At 46.0% G+C, this 21544-nt stretch overlaps 1 protein-coding gene across 1 annotated transcript in view; it reads left to right on the top strand.

Moving 5' to 3' along the window:
- The window catches only part of STRA6 (signaling receptor and transporter of retinol STRA6), a 391584-nt gene that overhangs the window by 276784 nt on the left and 93256 nt on the right, over positions 1-21544 (top strand). The window contains exons 11-12 of the mRNA XM_078685067.1: positions 1432-1493; positions 12016-12178. Coding sequence (XP_078541193.1) covers positions 1432-1493; positions 12016-12178 — 225 coding nt within the window. The remainder of the gene's footprint in view (positions 1-1431; positions 1494-12015; positions 12179-21544) is intronic.

The following is a 21544-nucleotide window of genomic DNA, read 5'->3' as shown; positions in this document are numbered from 1 at the left end:
ACTTTGCCGGACACACCTATTCCCCACTGCATAGAAGAGAGGGTTGATGCAATGTCTGATTTTCTTGGAAAGCCTTCTACTTCAGTTGGTGCCTTTACTGATTCTGTTGGTCTAGTATAGTACTTTGCTTTGACTGCTGTGGCTGATGTTATGAGCTGTTTGTGTCTTGCGTGTGGGGACCTACATTGTAGTGATGTATTTAAAGTACTAGGGTGGTGAAGGCTTTGGCTTGCACTTGTGTGTTTTAATTGGAGCTTGGTTGTTCACATAGTTTTACAAAAGGGTATTGCAGTTCTTTAGAAGGGTGTTGGCATGAGATATGGATTTGATAGGGTGAGAGAGAGGAGTCCACACACATTGTTGTCTGTGAAAAAGTCTTTGTATGTTTTGAAGTTTTGGTCTTCTCTTTTGGGTTGACTTTGGTTTGCTTCATAGGATGCTGAGCAGTGAGATAGGGATGGCAAAGTCATTGGTCCAGTCCAGGGGGTATGAGTGGTGCACATTGAATAGTTGGTTATGTTGAGGAAACAAGGTCAAGGGTGTGGCCTTTGGAGTATGTTGGTTGCATGCCATGCTGCACCACGTTAAGTGTATCTTTTTATTTTTTGAGCCTGTGTTGTCTAGGGGTTGAAGTCACCCAAGAAGGTGGAGTGGGCTTTTCAGATACATCAGATGGCAAGGAGATCTGAGAATTCATCAGTGAAGCCCCTTTTCTTCCTGGGAGACCAGCAGATGAGACGGAAGGTGGGGGTCAGAGTTGAACAGAGTGGAAATGTCATTTTAGCAGCTCCATGGAGTTGAATGCTACTTGTTTGCCTTGCTGCAGGACCAGAAGGACTTATGGATAACAGCAAGACCTCTTCTCTTGTGCAATGTCCACATAATGGATGCTGTAACGTGTGACCTGTTGAAAGAAGGACGTCTGGGTTGTGTAAGGAGGATATTTCGGGTGAGCAACGTTTCTGTGAAGAAGAGGGAGGCAAGCTTGTGACAGGTGATGAGGTCTATTATGTCTGTTGCATTGAGTACTGTAGAGAGAGAAATAACGATTTGGAATGGGTGTTCAGTAGTTTGTGGCATATGTACGAGGTTGGGTGTGTGTGTTGTGCAAATGCCGTGTGAGTATTTGGATTATCTATAACTGTGCCTTATTTAGATGCATGGTAGTATGAGGTGGTGGGTGAGACACATGATTATATATTGCTTTGTAAGTTTCAGTGAAACAGGGGACATGGACACACGCCAGATTCACTGATTCTGTCCAATGGTCAGGCACACCTGATTCATGAGAGACTGTTTCTATTGTCTTTGTCATGAACAATTAATTGCTCTTTTTGTTTTGGTAGTAGGGGGAATGTGGATCTTGGGTGCCTTCTGCCACAGGCAAACTATCATCTGTCATATCTATATATTGTTTATTTTACATTGCAGGCTTTCATTTGCCTCTGAAGCTCATCCTTTCTTCTACAGTCGGTGGAATATGCATTTATCAGGTAATGGACAGCACTTCAAGTGTCTGAATTTCTGTGTGTGTATGTGTATGCCTGTGTGTTTGTGTGTGTGTGTGTGTGTGTGTATGTGTGTGTGTGTGTGTATATATATATAGTGAGAAATTGGATTGTGGGTTGACTGGGGTGTGAGCCCTAGTCAAGTAGCACCCACCATCCTGGTCAGGGTAAGGCACAAGGAAAGCCCAAAGCAACCTGTGCTCACCACCTGATACCTTGTCACAGAGCAGTCAGGCTTAACTTAGTCAATGTGTAAAGTATTTGTGCAACATTTCAAACAGTAATCAAGTGAATTCACCACACAATAAAACGAACCCACACAATTTAGAAAATAGAACTGAGTTTAATAAATAAAACAAGACCAAGTTGACAAAAATCTAATCCGTAGACCTGGACATATGATTTTATAAAGATGTTAGCGGAAAGAGAGCCAAAGAGCAGAAAGCACTAACTCAGGATATCTTGTCATGCTGTGCCGGGTTAAAGTTACAAGTTCAGGCCGGTTGCAATTGAGCGCAGGTCGGCTACAGTCCCCAGACAGGTGCTGCTGAAATTTGCCTTCTCAAGTTTGTGCCAAGTGTCCTGTCCACATTGGAGAAGGCTGCAAGGAGAGTGTCGTGGGAGGCAGTCTTCATACCATGAAAAGCAGACTGGGCATCGCGGACAGGCAGATGGAGCCTCGCGCTGGTGGTCCTCCTCAAGTGGTCTCCCTCAGGTGGTCCATGGTTGGACACGAAGTGTCGGACTGGCGGCACTTCACGTAAGAGTTTCATTTCTGCTTGCTCAGCCACACCAAGGGTCCAGGACCTGAGGGGTACCACTTGGGGCCAGGAACTCACTGCATCTCGGTCCAGGGAGCGGTGCAGGATGTTGGAGTGCCATTTATGTCCCTGGGGCGCAGATGAGGAGGGCAGCAGACTACATCTTGGAGTCACCCTGGTTTCTTGGGTTCTAGATGAAGTTGCAGGTCCAGTTCTTCCTCCCCAGGCAAGAAGGCAGTAGGTCAGCCTAGCAGAGCAGCAGTTCCCTCACAGCAGCAGTCCAGCAGAGTGGCAGACCTTCCAACAGCACAGCTTTCCATCTTTATTTTAATTTTTATTCATAACATTTTATATAGCACGAACATGACCGCTGGGGATAGCAGAACTCATTACAAATGTTCAGGAAACGGGTAGAATAAACAACAACATCATCAAGGATGGAACAAGATGTAATAGCATCCCCCAGAGAGTCCACCTCAGGGTTCAAAATTAATGACAAAACCAAAATTAAGAACATAGCATGCAAGAAATAAACATGAGTGCAGACTATGGGACATATGGTGTCTGGGAGTAGAATGTGTGAGTTCTATACAGAAATGTGTTCAACAGTATCAATTTAGCTTCTTTCTTGAATGAAGCAGTTGAAGAGTTCAGTCTGATTTCAGGGGGTAGGAGTTTCAAATTCTTGGGACAATATCTGAGATGGCTCAGTTATACGTTTTATTTTTGTAGAATTCTGGCGGTTTTGGCAGTAGGGTGTCAGTGGCTCTAGAGTAACCCTGGGCAAAGCGCTATGCTACGCTCGCGTAGTTTGCGCAGTTTGCGCTACTGCGCACTATGCGAATTGCACGTAGCACAGTGCAAACACGCGTAGCGTAGTGCAGCGGTCATTTTTTGCTTGCTCGTGGTCCTCAACCTCAAGTTGGCAACGGTGAGCAAGCAAAATGACTTCCCAGCGAGACTTTTTTCTCGTTCGCGATCAGCAACATCAAGTTGTGTATCTCGAGCGTGGAAAATAAACCTCCCGGCGAGCTTCTCAACACGGGGAGGTCAGGTTTCTTATTTCGAGTGGTCGCGTATGTTCGCGACCGCTCGCGATGAGAAACTACCAGTCCGCATTGAGAAAGCTGCCGCTCTAGCACAAATCTACTCAAGCGGCAGTAAAAGACATCCCGCACTGTGAAAGATGCCGTTTTCAATGATTGCATAGTGCGGCCAAGCATCAGGCACTGTGCAATCATTGCGAACAGTGTACTACGCAGTTCGCGTAGTGCTACGCGTAGCTCGTGTAGTGCGAAGTGTACTTTGCCTAGCTTCGTGTAGCGCTACTTCGGGAACTACGCTCAGGGTTACTCTAGAGGCTCTACAGCCACTCAATAGCTCCAGTTTTTGTGCAAGGTCAGAGTATCCACAGGTCCAGAAGTGTACTGAAGAACTGGTGTGTAAGGGCCAGTATTTATACACAGTTGTGCATTAGAAGTGGGGAGAAACTTCTAAAAGTATCCCTTTGATGTGCACAGGTGCCCTGCCTTCATGGCCCTGGCTCCAGACTCACTACAGGAGGTATGCAGCCCTTTGGAGACTGGACTACGCCTGTTCAAGTGGAAGTGGGGTTAGGCTCAGTTCCTCTAGCCCATCCTCCCAGTGATGACCCATCCAGTCACACCTAAGTGCCCCACTTTGTGTGGCTGTCTAGGAGGAATACACAAAGCCCAACTGTCAGCCACACCCAGTCATGTGACCCACAGATAAGCTTCAAGCATAAAATGGCTGCGGCAAGAAACTGGCAACTTTCTAAATGTGGCATTTCCAGAATTACAATTTATAATCCAACTTCACCATAAGTTAGGATTTTAAATTGTGATTTCAGAGACAGCAAACATGCTCTAGTTACCTATTCCCACTTGTAAATTGCTCTTATAAAACGTAATAAAGTAACTCCAATGTTATTATATAGGAGAGATAGGCATTGCAAGATTGCCGCCGGATAGGAGCTCCCTGTAAGAGCTCCTGTGCTGGGGATCCAGTTTTTCTGGTTTTTATCCCCATTAGCTCCGAGCAGCACCGTCTGGGCAACGATAAAGTAACTGGATTGACAAGTAACAGGATTTCAAAAAAGTAACTGGATTTCCTACCTGCTGGATGATGCCTGCTGCGGACCCCCGATCTGACTACTAAGGACTGGGACCGAGACACTCCCGCCTTCCCCCGCGGACCTTGGGCTCCCCGCTGACCAACTTGCGGATGCCTGCTGCCTGGAGCCGGCTGGTGTGCCTGGCGAGGTCGGTGGTTGCCTAAGGGAGTCGCTGAAGTTGACCTGGAGCGTCGCTGGCACCTGGAGTGCGACGTTGCGAAGTGGTGCTGCCCGCCGGTGGTTGCTGCTGGGACCTCCATTATCTTGCTGGGAGCTGGGCACCCTGTCTCGTCCGCTGGGCTCTGCGCCTGGCTGCTTGCTCCGCTTGCTTGGCTGGTCTGTCCCCTGCGCCTCACTGCGACGACACCTGGGGAGGTGAGCGCCCGGTGGTCGTGGAGCCGTAGGAGGCGGGGGACGGGGCGGACTGGCGGAGAGCGGGCGAGTCTGGGCTCCCCCGCCTGGTTGATCATCGCGGGCTGGGATCGGCGAGTCCAGCCCGGCCGGGTGCGTCGTGTGCCTGGCAGCTCGTCCTCCTCCTGCAGTCGCCATCGTCCTAGGAGTGGGAGGACTGAGAGGTCTGACACGGCTCTTCTTCACACGGCTCTTCTTCACACCCCGAACATCCATCTTCTGGGGGTGAGCCCGGCAAGGAGGAATGATTTGCCCTGGGAATGGCTTGCCCTGAACTCCACGATCCTGCGCGCGCTCACGTTTCTCTATGGGATTTGCTGCACAGAGGTAATACACGGGAGCAGAGGCGGCCCCCTCGGCTCGAAGGTGAGCCTGTCGATCTGGGCGCCACTGCAACCGTGTTATGCAAACGCTGGCAAAAAAGGTCGTATTTGCCCCAGAGTCTGGGTTTGCAGATCGCATGCTAAAGTGAAGGCTGATTAAGGTATTTACTGTGCCCCAATCCTTTTTGCTGGATTAGTTACTTAATTTGCCCACTCGTTTTTCTTATTGATTCATTTTGTAAAAAAGCTCTTTTGTTCAAAATGGCCGGGGCCATAAACTGAGCACTCAACCCCCGCCTGTACCGCCTGAACACACGAGGCCCCTCAGCAGCTCCACTCTAGATAACAAATCTGAGATGAGACTCCCCATGGTATGCAGGACCCTGAGCCAGCCGGAATAGAATCTGAAACTGCTCTGCCCTACTATGAAAACAGCAAAAACTAAAAGAGGACTAATGACTCCATCCTCCCTACTTGGTGGCCATTTTTAAACTACTCTTGCTCTCTTTGGCGGCCATCATGGACTAGTCTTTCTGACTATTATTTACTATTGGTACCACAGACTCTACATAGCTCTGTATTTAAATCTTTGTGTGCCTAAGTGTCTGCCTTTTACTGCAGTATTTTATTACTATTGTATTTTACACTTTATGTAACCTGGTGTTCTTGATGTGCTTAAGTGTCTGCCTTTTACAGCAGTATTATATTAATATTGGTACTCTACACCTTATGTAACCTACACCCATTTTCACTTTTACTCACCGACAGTGTACTGATTGCTCCCTCATATTCTACCGGCTGCCCACTAGGGTCATACTTGTTATTGCAGTAATTTGTTTGCACATATATTGGATTCAGTAATGCATTAGTAGTTTAGCCCTATTTGTATACTGTATATGTTGTAAGCTGCACCTATCTCACCCTTATCCCTATCATTCACTGTTCGCTACCTCATTTATTTGGTTCTTTGATGTAAGCTACTTCCTTCTCACTCTATCACTATGTTGCACTGATTATTAGTACCTCATTTACTTCGTTTAGTCATGTAAGCTGCACCCAGCCACTTTCTACACCTAGATTACACCGCTGCTACCTCCTACATTCTGATGTGTAAATGTGATTCCACCTAATCGGTTCTACCTTTCATATTTTGTACATGGTGTATGCGGACTGCTACCTCGCATATAGTATACATTATGTAAGCTGCACCTACGCACTGTTTGTTCCTGGATTGCACCGACTTCTACCTCTTATACGTTTGGCTACTTTTGGCCACTCACTAGTGTCACTCCCTGCCCTGTAACCAACGGCTGACAGTTTTTATTGTCGTCCTATCTCCTACACCCAACATTACAGTCACTCTAAAATGGAGCTCATCGGTAAGCACACTTTTAGAATCAACTACCCTTCCACTCTCACCAAAAAAGCCACTAAACGTTTTAAACATAACTTCCTGAGGTCGCACCCTGAAACACCCTTTGCCAACACCTACTTCTCACCGGGCAATGGAGCCCTGAATACCAATATCATCTTCCACACCTCACGCAGAGCCCAATGGAGAAAAGCGTTCCTAACCCTACTCACCGTCTCCACCACCAGGAAAACAACTCATGGCCTAACTCTCTCTATCACACCTTCCCAACTCTTCCCTGGCAGGACTACCATTACTATCTACAATAACGGGATTGTCCTAATTCAATCCACGGACAAGAACCTGGAGCTACTAGACAACCTGTTCCCCAAGTTCAAAGAGCACCTTTCCAAGCTGCGGACCCCCACCCAGAACTCCACCAGCACTATCACCCCTGACGTCGCAGCCCCCACCCACAACACTTCTAACATAGCTCAGCGTCGGATCCACACGCACCTCACCTCTACCCCCAGCACCCTAGTCAATCGCCCACCGGCTGTTAACGCCCCACACTCCCCAAGCGCAGTCACAAATCTATCCACCTCATATACTAGCCGCCCCTCTAACACTACCCCTTTGACCCCCACTCGTACCCCCCCATCCCTCTCCCCCCTGACATAACAACTACCACCCACAACACGCCACCATCTGAACACACCACCGTTCGGAGTCTATCCACCCCCCCCTCCCATCCCCCCCCACGGCAGATCCCTCTCCCTCCCCAGCTCCCTCCCCGCTCTCGCCCACAACACTCTCACCCTCCCAACCAATCCTACAGAACATACCGCCTCCCCTACCTTAGCATCCCCCTCTCTCCCCCCTCCTATTCTCAGCCCCCACTACCCTCCTGTCTCCCCCACTGTCTTCAGCCTTCACTCACTCTTAAACTCACCGGCACCGTCTCCCACTGACGTCACTACCTATGCCTCCCACCCAACGCCTACTTCACCCACACCCCTTGCCCACAAACCCGCCCACATTTTGAATGCCATCCCACTCATTATCACCGCAGAACCTTCCAACAACGCTAGCATATCCCCCTCTCGATACCCTGCCCGCTTTCTAGCTCACTACTCAACCATTCACCAATGGCTCTCACCACCAACCTCATCTCCAATCCACCTCTTGACATGACTTTATCCACCCTCCAACAAGTGAAAGAGGATCTTCTACAAGTCAAAAAAGATGTCCACGCAATCAAAGACCTTCTCTTCTCACAGCCCAGTCTACCTCCCACCATCCCACCACCCTACAAACGACGCACCCTCCCTACACACCCTCGCCTCCAACGACACCCGCGCTGGCAGACTATCCCCGTTCGCAATAACTCCCACCGCCCCCGTCGTGTCCTCAACCCACTGTCGGACCGCGACCTAGGCTCTCTCCTACGCTCTTATGGCCCAGGTCCGGTAAAACACATATCCAACACACACATCCCCATACCCACAATCCTTACAAATCCTCTGAGGCTCCCATCACTCAACAACAGAGGTTCCGTCCCTAACAACCTCAGAAAAGTTCCCCTCACACTAGAAGGCTCGACCACCCTTCTCTCTCCCAAACTCAAATGCATCCTACTCAATTGCCGATCGGCCCAGAGGCACTCCTCCGACATCGCTGATCTCGTCTCAGCAATGGATCTGGACCTAGCCATTCTGACTGAAACGTGGCTTACTGAAGCCTCTACCCCGATTATGGACATACCAGTCCCCCCAATTATCACATCACTAGACTGGACAGGCCTCCGGGCAAGACGGGCGGGGGAATTGCATGCATTTTTAGGAGCAACCTCTCCGTTACTAAAGCCACCTCCCCCTCCCCTACCTCCTGTGAACTCCTCTGCCTCGACATCACCAGCGAGGGCAAACAAGTTTGTGCTTTACATCTCATCTATCACCCGCCTGGTGACAACCTCATATTCACCCAACAACTCATGGACATGATCACATCCAATGCCGGTCGGCAGACAACCCAAGTCTACCTGGGTGACTTCAATCTCCACTGGAACGATCAGAAAGACACAGTGGTGAATAGTCTCAAAACTTTCCTTAACGCGCTTGACCTCACCCAAATATGCGATAGACCAACACACGACAAAGGCTTGATACTCGATCTCATCATCGCCAAAGAGAACTCTACCCAACTGGAGGCGATCCAACCCTGTGACTGGTCAGATCACCACATTATCACCTTCTTTATCAACGAAAAAGTTAAACCTAACCCAGCTCAACCAACCAAATCCAAAACCTGGAAAAGGGACATGAAGAATCTTAACCCCTCTACCCTGCCTCCCCACATCGGCAATCTCCTCCTTCCCCCTTCAGGTGCCTCGGATGTTCAATCACTGACCGACCACTACCTTGTCTATATGAATACAATAGTCAATGAAGTCGCCCCATTGCAACTGAAGAGAGTCTCCACCAAAATTTCCAACCCTTGGTATGACGACAGACTCAATGATGACAGGCGTACTATGCGAATGGCAGAGCGCACCTGGAGATCTGACCCGTCATCACTGCATCTCAAAAGGCTTAAGAACAAGAGAAATGCCTACTTCAGGAAAATAAAGCGCACAAAGTCGGACTTCTTTAGCCGCCAGTTGGACCAAGCAAAAAACAGGCCAAGAAAGCTGTTCGAACTAATCAAGACTCAAACAAAGACACAACCCTTACAATCAAACAGCACAACAAGCGACACCTCACACTGTGAAGCCTTCTCTGCTTTCTTTAAGCTAAAGACTGACAACACAAGAAATGATCTCATCATTGATGTAAGCCGATTCCCCAACCACACCAGGATGTCTAACACTCAACCTAAAAACAATGCATCTTGGCTGTACTTCGATACCTATTCGGAAGAAGCAATACACAAAGTGCTCTGCACCTTGAAGCCCTCTAATCACCTCACTGACCCCCTACCTGCTAATGCTGTAAAAGACTTCATCCCCTTGCTCCTCCCTCTCTGGACCAAAATCATCAACAGCTCCCTTCAACAAGGTCTCATTCCAGACTCCCTCAAGGTGGGGCAAGTCACGCCTATACTCAAGAAACCTACAGCTGATCCGTCTGACCTAAACAATTACCGTCCCATCACCAATATCCCCACCCTGGCCAAACTGCTGGAGAAATGTGTCCAACTCCAACTAACTAAACACATTGAACAATTTGACCTCCTCAACCCTCATCAATCAGGCTTCCGAGCGAAACATAGCACGGAAACAGCTATGGCACACATAATTGATGACGCCCTCCAAATCCTTGATTGCAATGAGTCTTGCCTCCTCATCCTTCTTGACCTCTCTTCAGCATTTGACACGGTCAAACATGAGAACCTGCTGGAGCTGCTAAGCACTAGAATGGGTCTACAGGGAACTGTTCTCAAATGGTTTTCGTCCTTCCTTCATAACCGGTCTCAGAAGTTCAAGATCGACAATATGCTATCTACACCTGTGCCTGCAGATCTAGGTGTTCCACCAGGATCCTCCCTCTCCCCCACACTGTTCAACCTCGTCATGGAACCCCTCGCCACCTTGCTCCAAGCTTCCAATGTCCAATTCCATATGTACGCCGACGACACACAACTTTACCTAAAGCTACAATCCCCAGAAGATATCAAACATCTGAATTCCACACTTATTAACACTCAATCTTGGCTGGCCGATAATCACCTCAAACTAAATGCTCTGAAAACTGAGTTCCTACTCATCTCACCCCCGGCGAAAATTTCCACCACCCAAACCTGGCTCAATAACCTAACAGCACTCAATGTCCAACCTACCATCGTGGATTCGGCGAAATCCCTAGGCATCACACTCGACGCCAAGCTCAACATGCAGCAGCACGTTAGCAAAGCCACAAAAGGAGCTAACTTCCAAATCAGCACACTGAGGAAAATTAAACCCTTCCTCCCTGCCGAAGACTTCCAAACTGCTGTACAAGCTTTAGTCATCCCTCGAATAGACTACGGAATTGTGGCCCTCAGCGGACTCCCGCTATCCACAACGGCACCCCTAAGACCCTCCCTGAACGCTGCCGCGAGACTCATTACTGGCTCAAGAAAACACTCGCATATATCCCCAGACTTAAAGTCTCTAAAATGGCTGCCTTTTGAAGCCAGAATACAGCTAAAATTTGCAGTTATGACACACGCGGCCGTGCACCACAATGCACCCAACTACCTCGCTCAAAAGTTGTCTATATCAGGAGGTTCGAGATCCAATAGAAGTACAAAAAATCTACTCCTGAAACCTCGTAGATTCCGGAAAGAGAAAACATACAAGCGCTCCTTCTCAGGAATGGCACCCAGGATCTGGAATGCGCTCCCTCCTGAAACCAGGCTCATCTCTTCCACTGCACTCTTCAAGAAAGAGGTGAAAACCATCCTTCTGGCCAAGATCTCCTGAACTCTATAGGTACTGGATCAGAGACTCTGCATCGCTTTGTATCACTGTTCACCTTGTCCTTTGGCACTATACTTCTACTTGATGGTGACACTACTACGCTACCCTGTTACTACCGACCAATATATGATACACTTTGGTTCACTGAATCACCCTCCCGATGCCCCCACTCAGTGTTCTCCCTAGCCTAAGAATTTGGTATAAGCCATCCACACATCCAAGGCTTACCTGAACACTTCTGTAGTGGGATTAATGACTTTTGCCGTCTTATATTACTTGTTTACCTGATTGTATATTGATATGTTTTCTGTACGTTATTATTATCCTACTATGTTAGTGACTATTATACTGCTCCCATTATCTCTGTTCTTTCCTGCTGCCCCTACCCCTGTCTCTGTGAAGCGCTCTGATATCTGTAAGGATCTTGTTCGCGCTATACAAAACTTTGAATAAATAAATAAGTAAAACTTAAGTGTATGTTCTACTTTTAAAATACATTGGACCCTGCCCTCTGGGCTGCCAAGGTCCTACCCTAGGATTGACTTCAATATATTAAAATGGAAGATTTGGGCCTGGTAAATGGTTTCTTTTACCAGCTCAACATGGCAGTTTAAAATTGCACACAGGTTGAGACATGTTTAAAGTACTACTTTAGTAGCATTTAGTTTACAGGCCCTGGGCACAGTTAGAACTACTTTAATATATGTATATCTGGAGCTTACAGAACTCAACCACAAAATAATATTGAGAATTGAATTGAAAATTGAGAGGAAAAATCTCTTCTCTTTGACTTTTTGTCAGGAAACATTTGGGTGTCAGTTATCAAGGTGACCATGTCAGGAGGAGACTACTTTTTCTAGACTCTTCTTTTGTCACTCTAAATCCTCCCTCCATTCCACTCTAATTGTCTAAGAATAGAACAAGAGTTTCAGAAATCTCTTAAAGCTCATGTACAAACGAAATTATCTGCTGCATAAGGCATGTGTCAATGTTTTATTACTGCTTTTTGTACCATTTCACTTTTCTTTCCGTTGCCATTATTTTATTAAATATGGATCCCTTCTTTAGGTGGCGCTTCTTTTACTAGTGGTGTTCCTGCCCACAGTGCAGAAAATCAGAGCTGCAATAGACATGGACATTGTCCTAATGATGGCAGGGTTTGGGATAAATTTGACACAAGATAGAGAAGAAGCAATCATCCTCATTAAGTATTACCTCTGGGCAGTGGAAGGTAAGTCCCATTAGACATCTTCATTTACTACTTCATGATAAACAATATGTGTTGTTGGCCTTATTATGCAGTCTTCTTTGGCCCTCAAAGGTAAATGATAATACACTGAACCAGGTTTTACTTCTATACACAACAAGGTTGGTATTAATATACTAAATTAATGTCTGGTCACTAAAAGGCACTTCTTCATATATCTATTGAAGGTTTAATCTCAGTACTAGAAGTCATATTTTCATATATATAATTGATGAATGGGTCTTGAGTCTGAAAGTCTGGCCTTCGTAGACCTAAAAAAAGGATTTTCAGTAAACTGGCAAGCAGGCCTACATATATCTTGTAAAGTAAATCATGTGGTCCTCGGAATGTATGCTTTTTAGAAATCCAATCAATTGTTACCCACAGACGGGGAACATCCTTTACAACGCAACTTTTACAACGCACTACCATTACGACGCAACTTTTACAACGCAAGTTATTACAACGCATTGCGCTGGGGGGGGGGCGCTCTAGGATAAGGATTAGTTTAATTACTATCCAACACCTTCCCTACTATCCACGGGGGCTGGAGTTGGAATAGTAAATTAAACTATTCACTATCCTGCGCCCCCCAACGCAAGTCGTTGTAAAGACTTGCATTGTAAAACCTGCGTCGTAATGGCATGCGTTGTAAAAGCATGCGTTGAAACGTCATACATCCCCCACAGACACTCGAAGGAAAGTCTTGATCATATGTACCCCTTTGGAGTTCTGGACTTTTTGGTTCTGTCCAGAGGTGTCAGGGAAAACACCCGAAGACCCCGGAGTTCAACCTGTCTCGGTGCACAAACAAACAGAAACACGGGCTTCTCGATGGTGGCGTCAAAGACCAAAGGTTTATTACTGCAGGGACACAGAAGTCACAGAAACTGCACACGGGCAGTGTCTAGGAGCCTGTTCAATTTGTACAAAGAGGGTTACTCCTTAAATACTAAATATTCTGCTCGGGGCAAATTCTTTACATGTTACCACAGTTCTAAACATTCGTGTCTTAAACAATAAATATTTGGCGTCGTACAGGCATCGTCAACAGTATCTGATGTCAAAACATTACGAATGAGGGGTTCCCACTATTCCATCATAATCCCATGTCAATTTCTCATTCAAGACCCGGACCGCCTCATCGTAAATTTCGTTACCTCCCCCTAATAAAGGCCCAGAAGGAAAGGAGCAGAGCCAGGTGCAAAAGATAGAAAGACAGGATAAGAGATGTTTGTGGGTCGTAAATGGGCACGGTTACCAGCTTCGGCCGCCTAATCATGATCAGGCTAACGGACACGAGAACCAGTATAGCAGGACTGGCCTCAGGCTGGGGAGGCAGTTCTTGCCGAGTCATGCTGCCACAGCATTGCTGGCCTAAGGTGCACGTGTCACTAGCAAGGTGAATCGCCGGTTAAAGCCTACGTGTCCTTAAATGAAAAGAGGTCATTGCGTGTCCATTGACTATGTGAGGGCAAGGAATACAAAATGGCTTCCGTGTACTAAGATGGATGCCACGGGTAGATCAGAAATGTGTTGCATAACAGGAGTGCTCTTGCTCGTAGCATAGCGAAAACACCAGGATATACTAAATGGATCATTTGCGGTTCACTGATACCAAAATCATGTGTTTACGACACTGATGAAAACACGGGTTAAAATCGTCACGGAACCTCAGACCCTCCTTTTGCCCTTACATAGGCAATTACTCAGTCTATGTCAGAGTCTAACTCTATGCTCATTAGGTCAGCAACATGTTGTTGCATCATCATCCTGTCTCGTGCCTTTTCTCCTAATGCAGGTGGTTTTCTGAAACAGGTTGCAGCACAGAGACTACACAAAGCGGGACCACATTGGATTATAAGGCAGCACGAGAACAGAAATACTAGGATGGCGCCAATGACCATCAGGACCTTCCATCCCCACGCTGATACCAGAGTCCAAAACCACTCCATGAAGGACCAGTTTCCCTTGTCTACGTGTATAGAGTCGGAAATCTTGTGTAGCTTAGAGATCGCTTCATAGACAGTCGGTGCATTATTGGGAATAAAAACACAGCAGCTCGATTGGATCATTCTGCATACCCCACCTCGATCTGCAAGTATTACGTCTAGAACCATTCGGTTCTGCAACGTCATGAGACGATCCGCCTGAAGCTCAGCTGTTAAGTTACTAAGGGCACCAGCCGTTTCTGTGATAGTAGATTCAACTACCCGTGTTAGTTGACGTAGATTTCTACTATTGGCCATAGGCCCCCAAAACGGAAGGAAACCTTTGAAGAAGTCTCCAGCTTCCTGACCAGCGGTATCTTCCTTGCTGAAGACACCTCTTGCTACTCTGGTCTTGTGATAATCTGAAGAAGCAGTGTATGTCGGAGGTAACAATCGAGCAATATAACAGGAACCTGAAAAGTCAGCAGGCAGCCATGTATATGCTCTGTCCTGACAGATGAAGTAGGTACCCCTAGCAGTCAGAAAGGCAGGGGAGGAGTTAGACGGAAATACGTAAGTCTCAACGCACTCACTCCTCCCTAGCTGAGCTCTCAGATTTCTCCCATTTCCTTGCAAACAGACCTGACCTCGGTGAGGCACGACCCAAACTGAAGTGGAGCTTTTACGCTTGCTTTCTCCCAAACTAAGGCGATACTCTGTAGAGTTCCAACTCAAATACACCCGTAATTCATCTCTAGGGTAAAATGGAGTATTATTGACGTCTTTAATCATGTCAATAATTCCCTGGACTAAAGCTTTGTTGGCTGAGTTGTATTTAGTGGACCGTGGTGGACGCGGAGGATAGGTCTCAAGGGCATATGAAAAAATGGTCTGAAAGGCCTGAAATGATCCATTGTAGCTAAAAGGCAAGACTAGATAGGGAATGCCTTTATCCATAGTGTGAGGTATCAAGCCACACACCCAGCAGTCTGTAGTATTAACTACCAGTTGGTGTTGATGCAAGAGCTGTACAAATGTATTGTTAATAAATTCTGAGCGTCGAGCTTGTTCGTGTTCAGGAAATGAGTGAAAAGAATGCATAGAAGAAACCGTGGAAGTAGTAGGATCAAGGGGAGGTACTGTAGTTACTGGCATAAAAATCAAATGCACACCAAAGATGATTCCACCCACCAACGTTATCAAAACAATTAAAAATGTAACTGCACATTGCATTAGAAAGCATTTGCTGTGAAGTATTCTGTACAGTCTATTTCTGCGAACATAAATTACATTCTTTCTTTGCAGCTCAGGAAGCTCCATCTTCTACGACCGTTCGCGACCACTGATGATGTGTACGTAGATGAAAATGCCTCTATCAGCCCTGGGAGTTCCCAGAACTAACAGAAAGATCGACCTTGTGTCTGACCCCCGCAGATTCAACTAGGCACACAGCCACGACCCTACGGCTACCCAGACGGCAAGGCAATTTTAAAACAAAAAGAAACAATACAAAGTATTAGCAAACTTCCTGGCTGGAGGCAATGTATAGAAAATTCAGATCTGAAAATAGGCAGTTTCCTGCTTTATTTGTCCATATTGCGAGGCCGCAGATTGTATCTCAGTTTTGCAGGAGCTGTCTGGTCTGGAAACAATGTATTTTCAGCCGACGTTGCAATGTTCACGTTTTCAGTTGGCAAATGTTCTTTTGGTGCAGATGGCAAATGTTCGTTGGGTGCGGATGACAAACGTTCAGGGTTCAAAAGAGCAATTTCAGGAGGAGAGTCAGAATTTGGTGAATCCGTGATCAGTTCTGCATCGCTGAAAGGTATGAACCTGGGGACTTGTTCTGTTTCAGAAGTACCGATTCCTTTCTTTACCCAGTTGTCGTAAGGAAGTGGCAGAGGCACACGTTTGACGTGTGTCGTATGGATCCAGTTCTTCCTTCCGGCCACACGAATAGCAGTTCTCGTTGCTAGTAAGACTTGAAAAGGGCCAATGAATCTGGGCTGAAGATTTTTCGTTCTTGCAAAATTTCTAATGACCACCTGGTCACCCGGTTTCAGCTGATGGCCTGGACTCTCCGGTGGCTTTGGCAATGCATCGAAAACCTGTTGGTGAATAAGACTCAATTTAGCAGTCAAGTCGAAAAGGTAATCAATTAACATTGGGTATTCCAGCTGCTTGAATTCTTTTGGTCTAGGTACCCCCCAAACATTTGCAGGACGGCCAAAAACTATTTCATATGGACTAAGCCCTACTCTAGAATGTACAGTTGCTCTTGTTGATAGCAAAGCCAAAGGCAATGCGTCTGGCCAGGACAAACCCGTGGATGCTTGTATCTTAGCAAGTTTCAGTTTAAGGGTGCCATTGTAACCCTCGACTAAACCCGCGGACTGGGGATGATTCGCACTATGAAACTTCTGTCTAATCCCTAGGCCGGCACACACACTCTGCATAACTTTCCCTCCGAACTCACTTCCGTTATCTGACCATACAAACCGTGGCATTCCGTATCTGGGGAAGTATTCTTTAAGAAGAATTTTGGCAGTGGATAAGGCAGTATTGTCCTTTAGCGGGTATGCTTCGATCCATCTGGAGAAAGCACAAACTACCACTAGGACGTACTTTAGGTTATTACAACGATCCATGTGAATGAAGTCTAGCTGGATCACTTCAAAGGGGCAGGAAGGAGGAGCGAAATGACCTGCAGGTGTGGGGATTCCCTTGCCAGGATTATGCATCAAGCATATCATACAATTTCTCACCACTCTCTCTGCACACTTACTAATCCCATCATTCTTCCAGACCGGAGCCAACATCTTACAAATCCCTTTTGAACTGATGTGCGCTGTTCCATGTGCCATCGTTACTACTGCAAGCACATACGCATCAGGCAACATCCAACGCTGTTGTTCCGACAAGTCAATCCAACACCCACTCAAGTCCATTTTACCCGTGCTCTCTTTCCATGCAAGTTTTTCCTCCTCAGTCGCCTCTTTCTGAATTTCTTTCACGCTTTCCACTGTGTCTTCACACATTCCAGACTCAGAAATCCATCTTGCAGACGTTGAAACATACATTCTACTCATCATATTTCTAGCTGTCTGTTTTGCAGTCTCATCAGCAAAAGCATTCCCACGACCAACATCATCCGTGATTGCTTTATGAGCACTGCATTTCACAATCGCAACTCCAGTCGGCAAGGTTAGAGATTCCAACAAGTCATTAACTAGCTGACCATGTTGAATCTTAGTCCCATGGGACGTAATGAAACCTCTCTCTTTCCACAAACGGCCAAAACTATGGGCCACGCCAAACGCGTACTGACTATCTGTGAACACATTCACTCTCTTTCCCTTAGCTAAAACGCACGCTCTTGTTAGCGCGATCAATTCTGCAGCCTGGGCAGAATTCTGACTCACTCTTGCAGTCTCCACAATCGTACTCAAAGTCGTTACTGCATAGGCAGCAGTCACGTCACCATTCTCCAATTTAAAGCAAGACCCATCAACATACAACGTGCCATCTGGATCTGATAACGGAGTGTCTTTTAAATCAATTCGTCCTTTTGTTTCTTCCTCAGTTTTGAAACAACAGTCGTGTGGTTCGGAATCACTCGACTCTTGACTAGTCGGCAACAATGTTGCTGGATTCAATACATTGCATCTTTTGATCTGAATATGACTAGCTAACAGTGTCAGTTCATAACCTGATAATCTAGCACTGGTAAGGTGCTGCGTCTTGGTTCGGTTCATGAGTGTATCCACAGCATGAGGAACCATAACCACTAGCATGTTGTTCATTACTAAACCAGCAGATTGTCGAATGGAAGCTGCAGCTGCGGCTGTAGCTCTCAAGCAACTAGGCAATGCTCTGGCTACCGGATCTAACGTTGATGAAAAATACGCACAAGGGCGTTGTTTATCACCAAATTTCTGTGTCAAAACACTCAATGCACAACCTTCTCTCTCGTGGACATAGAGCGTGAATGGCTTACTGTAGTCGGGTGTACCCAATACAGGTGCTGAACACAGTGCATTTCGCAATTCAGAAAAACTCTGCTGACATTCTGCAGACCATGGTACCGGACTCGGAACACCTTTCCCAGTCAAGGCTACCAATGGTTTTGCTAAAAGAGAAAAATTTGGGATCCATTGCCTACAATATGAGGTAATACCTAAAAAGGCACGTACTTCTCTCTGCGTGCTAGGAACATTCATCTGTGTAATTGCTTTTATTCTCTCTGGGGTCAACTTCCTTCCCTCCTTTGACAAGAGATGACCTAGGTAGGTCACTTCTTGGCAGCAGTATTGCATTTTTGAAGGTGACACCTTGTGATTCAAATCTGACAAGTGATGCAATAAAGAAATTGTAGCTGTTTTGCAAGTTTCCTTGTCATCGGCAGCCACTAGAAGATCATCGACATATTGTATTAAAGCAGAACCAGGAGGAAGTACGAAGGAATCTAACTGGCTTTTTAATGTTTGACTGTAAATGGATGGGCTTTCACAATAGCCTTGTGGAGCGCGTTTAAACCTGAAGCTTCGTCCTCCTAGAGAGAAACCGAAGATATCTCTGCTTTCTTCAGCTATCGGAATGCTGAAAAAGGCATTTTTCAAGTCGACAACCGAAAACCATGCTGCTGTAGCAGGAATCAACGTTAACAATGCAGTAATGTCTGGAACCACAGGAAACTGTGGAATCACAATTTTATTAACCTCTCTAAGATCAATTACAAACCTATATACTGGAGGTTTTGTTGCGTCAGTTCTTTTCAAAATAGGCAGTACAGGACTATTTATTTATTTTATTATTTATTAATTAATCTTATAGAGCGCGACAGCTACCCATAAGGGTTTCCCGGCGCTGATTGACAGTAAGCACATAGTAGATCCTGAGGAGAAGAATTATTAGGCAAATAGCCAGGTCTTTAAGGCTCTTCGAAAACGGAGATGGCACTGCTCCGTTCGTAAGTCCATAGGAAGAGAGTTCCACAATTTGGGTCCCAGTACAGCAAAGGAATGGCCTCCCATTCTAGAAAGTCTAAATCTAGGCACACAGAACAAATGTTGGGAAGAAGAACGGAGTGAGCGGATGGGTAAATAAGGCTTGACGAGTGCTCTAAGGTAGGTAGGAGCAACATCAGTTTTAATCTTATGCATAAAGCATAGTGCCTTAAATTTTACACGATTTTCTATGTTAAGCCAATGAAGTTGCTTAATTCGTTTCGTGATAGGATCATATTTCCGACATCCACACAGGAGTCGAGCAGCAGCATTCTGGACCAATTGGAGACGACGCAAGACCGCCTTGGTAACCCCCAGATAGAGCACATTACTGTAGTCCAATCTAGAGGTCACCAAGGCCGTCACAACAGATCTCCGCGTGTCAGATGGCAGAATCCAGAAGATCTTTCTCAGCCATCTAAGAATAGTAAAACAGGTGGCTGAGACTTTATTCACTTGGTCATTCATCGACAGATCTCTGTCAATGAGAACCCCGAGGTTCCTAGCACGTTCAGAAGGAATAGGTAGAACGCCCATGGTTGATGGCCAGTGTCTCGGACTCCAAAGGTCAGGCTTGTTACCAAAGACAAGCACCTCCGTCTTTTCACTGTTAAGTTTTAAAAAATTACGGCTCATCCAGCGGGAAATGTCGCTGAGACCGGATTGCAGAGAAGAAGGTGAAGAAGGATCTGCTTGAGATAAAGAAAAAACAATCTGAGAATCATCAGCATAAGTGAAAAGATTGAGACCAGAAAGCTGTGCAACATGGGCTAACGGAACAACATACAGATTAAAGAGGAGAGGGCTAAGAATAGAACCCTGGGGGACACCGTGAGGGGAATAGTGGGTGTTCGAAGTGGAAGTATTTGAAAAGATTTGAAAAGTCCTATCGGAAAGAAAGGACGAAAACCAGAGTAAGGCTTTGTCGCAAATGCCAAAAGAGGCAAGGCTATCGAGGAGGATATTGTGGGAGACAGTATCGAAAGCTGCACTGAGATCAAGCAGAATCAGTGCAGCTGTTTGACCCTGATCCAATAATTGGCGAATGTTCTCAGTAACGCCTAATAGGGTGGTTTCTGTGGAGAATCCTTGGCGAAAGCCAGATTGAGATGAGTGAAGAAGATTGTTAGAAGTGACAAAACGTGAGAGATGTAGATGAATGTGTTTTTCCAAAACTTTTGAAAAAGCTGGCAACAATGAAATAGGCCGGAAATTGGCAGCGACATTAGGATCTGCAGTAGGTTTCTTGAGGAGCGGAGTAACCATTGCATGTTTCCAGCAATGGGGGACCGTGGCAGAAGCAAGGGAAGCATTGAGCAAAGAGCAGATCACTTCAAGTTGGGGGGATTCAAGCTGGCGTAGAACCGAAATAGGTACGGGATCCATGGGTGAGCCAGATTTGATGTTGTTTAGAATTTCTAAGAGAGTAGCAGGTACAAGATCAGGCCAGGTCTGCAAAGAAGCCAGGGGGGGAACCGTGCTAACAGGGGATGGCCCAGGGTAGTCAATAGATTCCTCAAGAGATTTAATATCTCTATATATTATGTCAATTTTAGATGTAAAATACTGAGCAAGTTCGTCGCACTTCTTACTCGAAAGAGGAGGGGGTATGGCGACTGTCTGAGAGCCAGCAAGGTCTTTTACCACTTTAAACAAGACATTCGATTTGTTCATGGCTTCTGTAATCAAATTTGTGGCATAGGTGGCTCTGGTGTGAGCACAGGCCTTGTGGTATAATTTCAATTCGGCTTTATACGTAAGCCCAGCAGCAATAGAGTAATCCTTCCTCCAAGCCCGTTCAAGTCTCTTACATTGGGCTTTATGAAGGCGAAGAATTTCATTAAACCATGGGGCAGGAGAATTATGGACAACATTTTTCTTGTCTGTGAGAGGGAGACAAATATTTATAGCATCTGACAGCCAAGAATTCACTGAATTAGCAGCTAGGTTCATGTTATCTAAATTGAGTTGATATTTAGGCAAAAGATCAAGCAGTTTTACGTTGAGCGCTGTAATATCCAAATTCTTCCAGATTCTCCTTTTGAGATTGAAAAAGGAATTGGATGTGACCTGAGTCTTTTTGGAAGCTACCGTGAATTTAACTAGATAATGATCTGACCAAGGGACAGGTAAGGCAGGAAAACTTGTAATAAAAGAGGAGTTTGAGAAAACAGGATCTAAAAGATGACCGTCCCTGTGGGTGGGGCCCATGTTATGTAGAGTTAAATTCATAGCAGCAAGATCAGTAATGCAGCTATCAGCAGCCTTATCGTTGGGGTTGTCCAAATGCAAGTTTAAATCCCCAATGACAAAAAAGTTACTGGACGATACAAGCACAGAAGCCATATAATCCAGGAATTGAGTGTACCAGGAATTAGTAGTGCCAGGGGGACAATACATTAAAAGTCCAGTAA

Source organism: Lissotriton helveticus, chromosome 3_2 (assembly GCF_964261635.1).
Source record: "Lissotriton helveticus chromosome 3_2, aLisHel1.1, whole genome shotgun sequence".
Taxonomy (NCBI): domain Eukaryota; kingdom Metazoa; phylum Chordata; class Amphibia; order Caudata; family Salamandridae; genus Lissotriton; species Lissotriton helveticus.
This window is presented reverse-complemented; position numbering and strand designations above follow the sequence as displayed.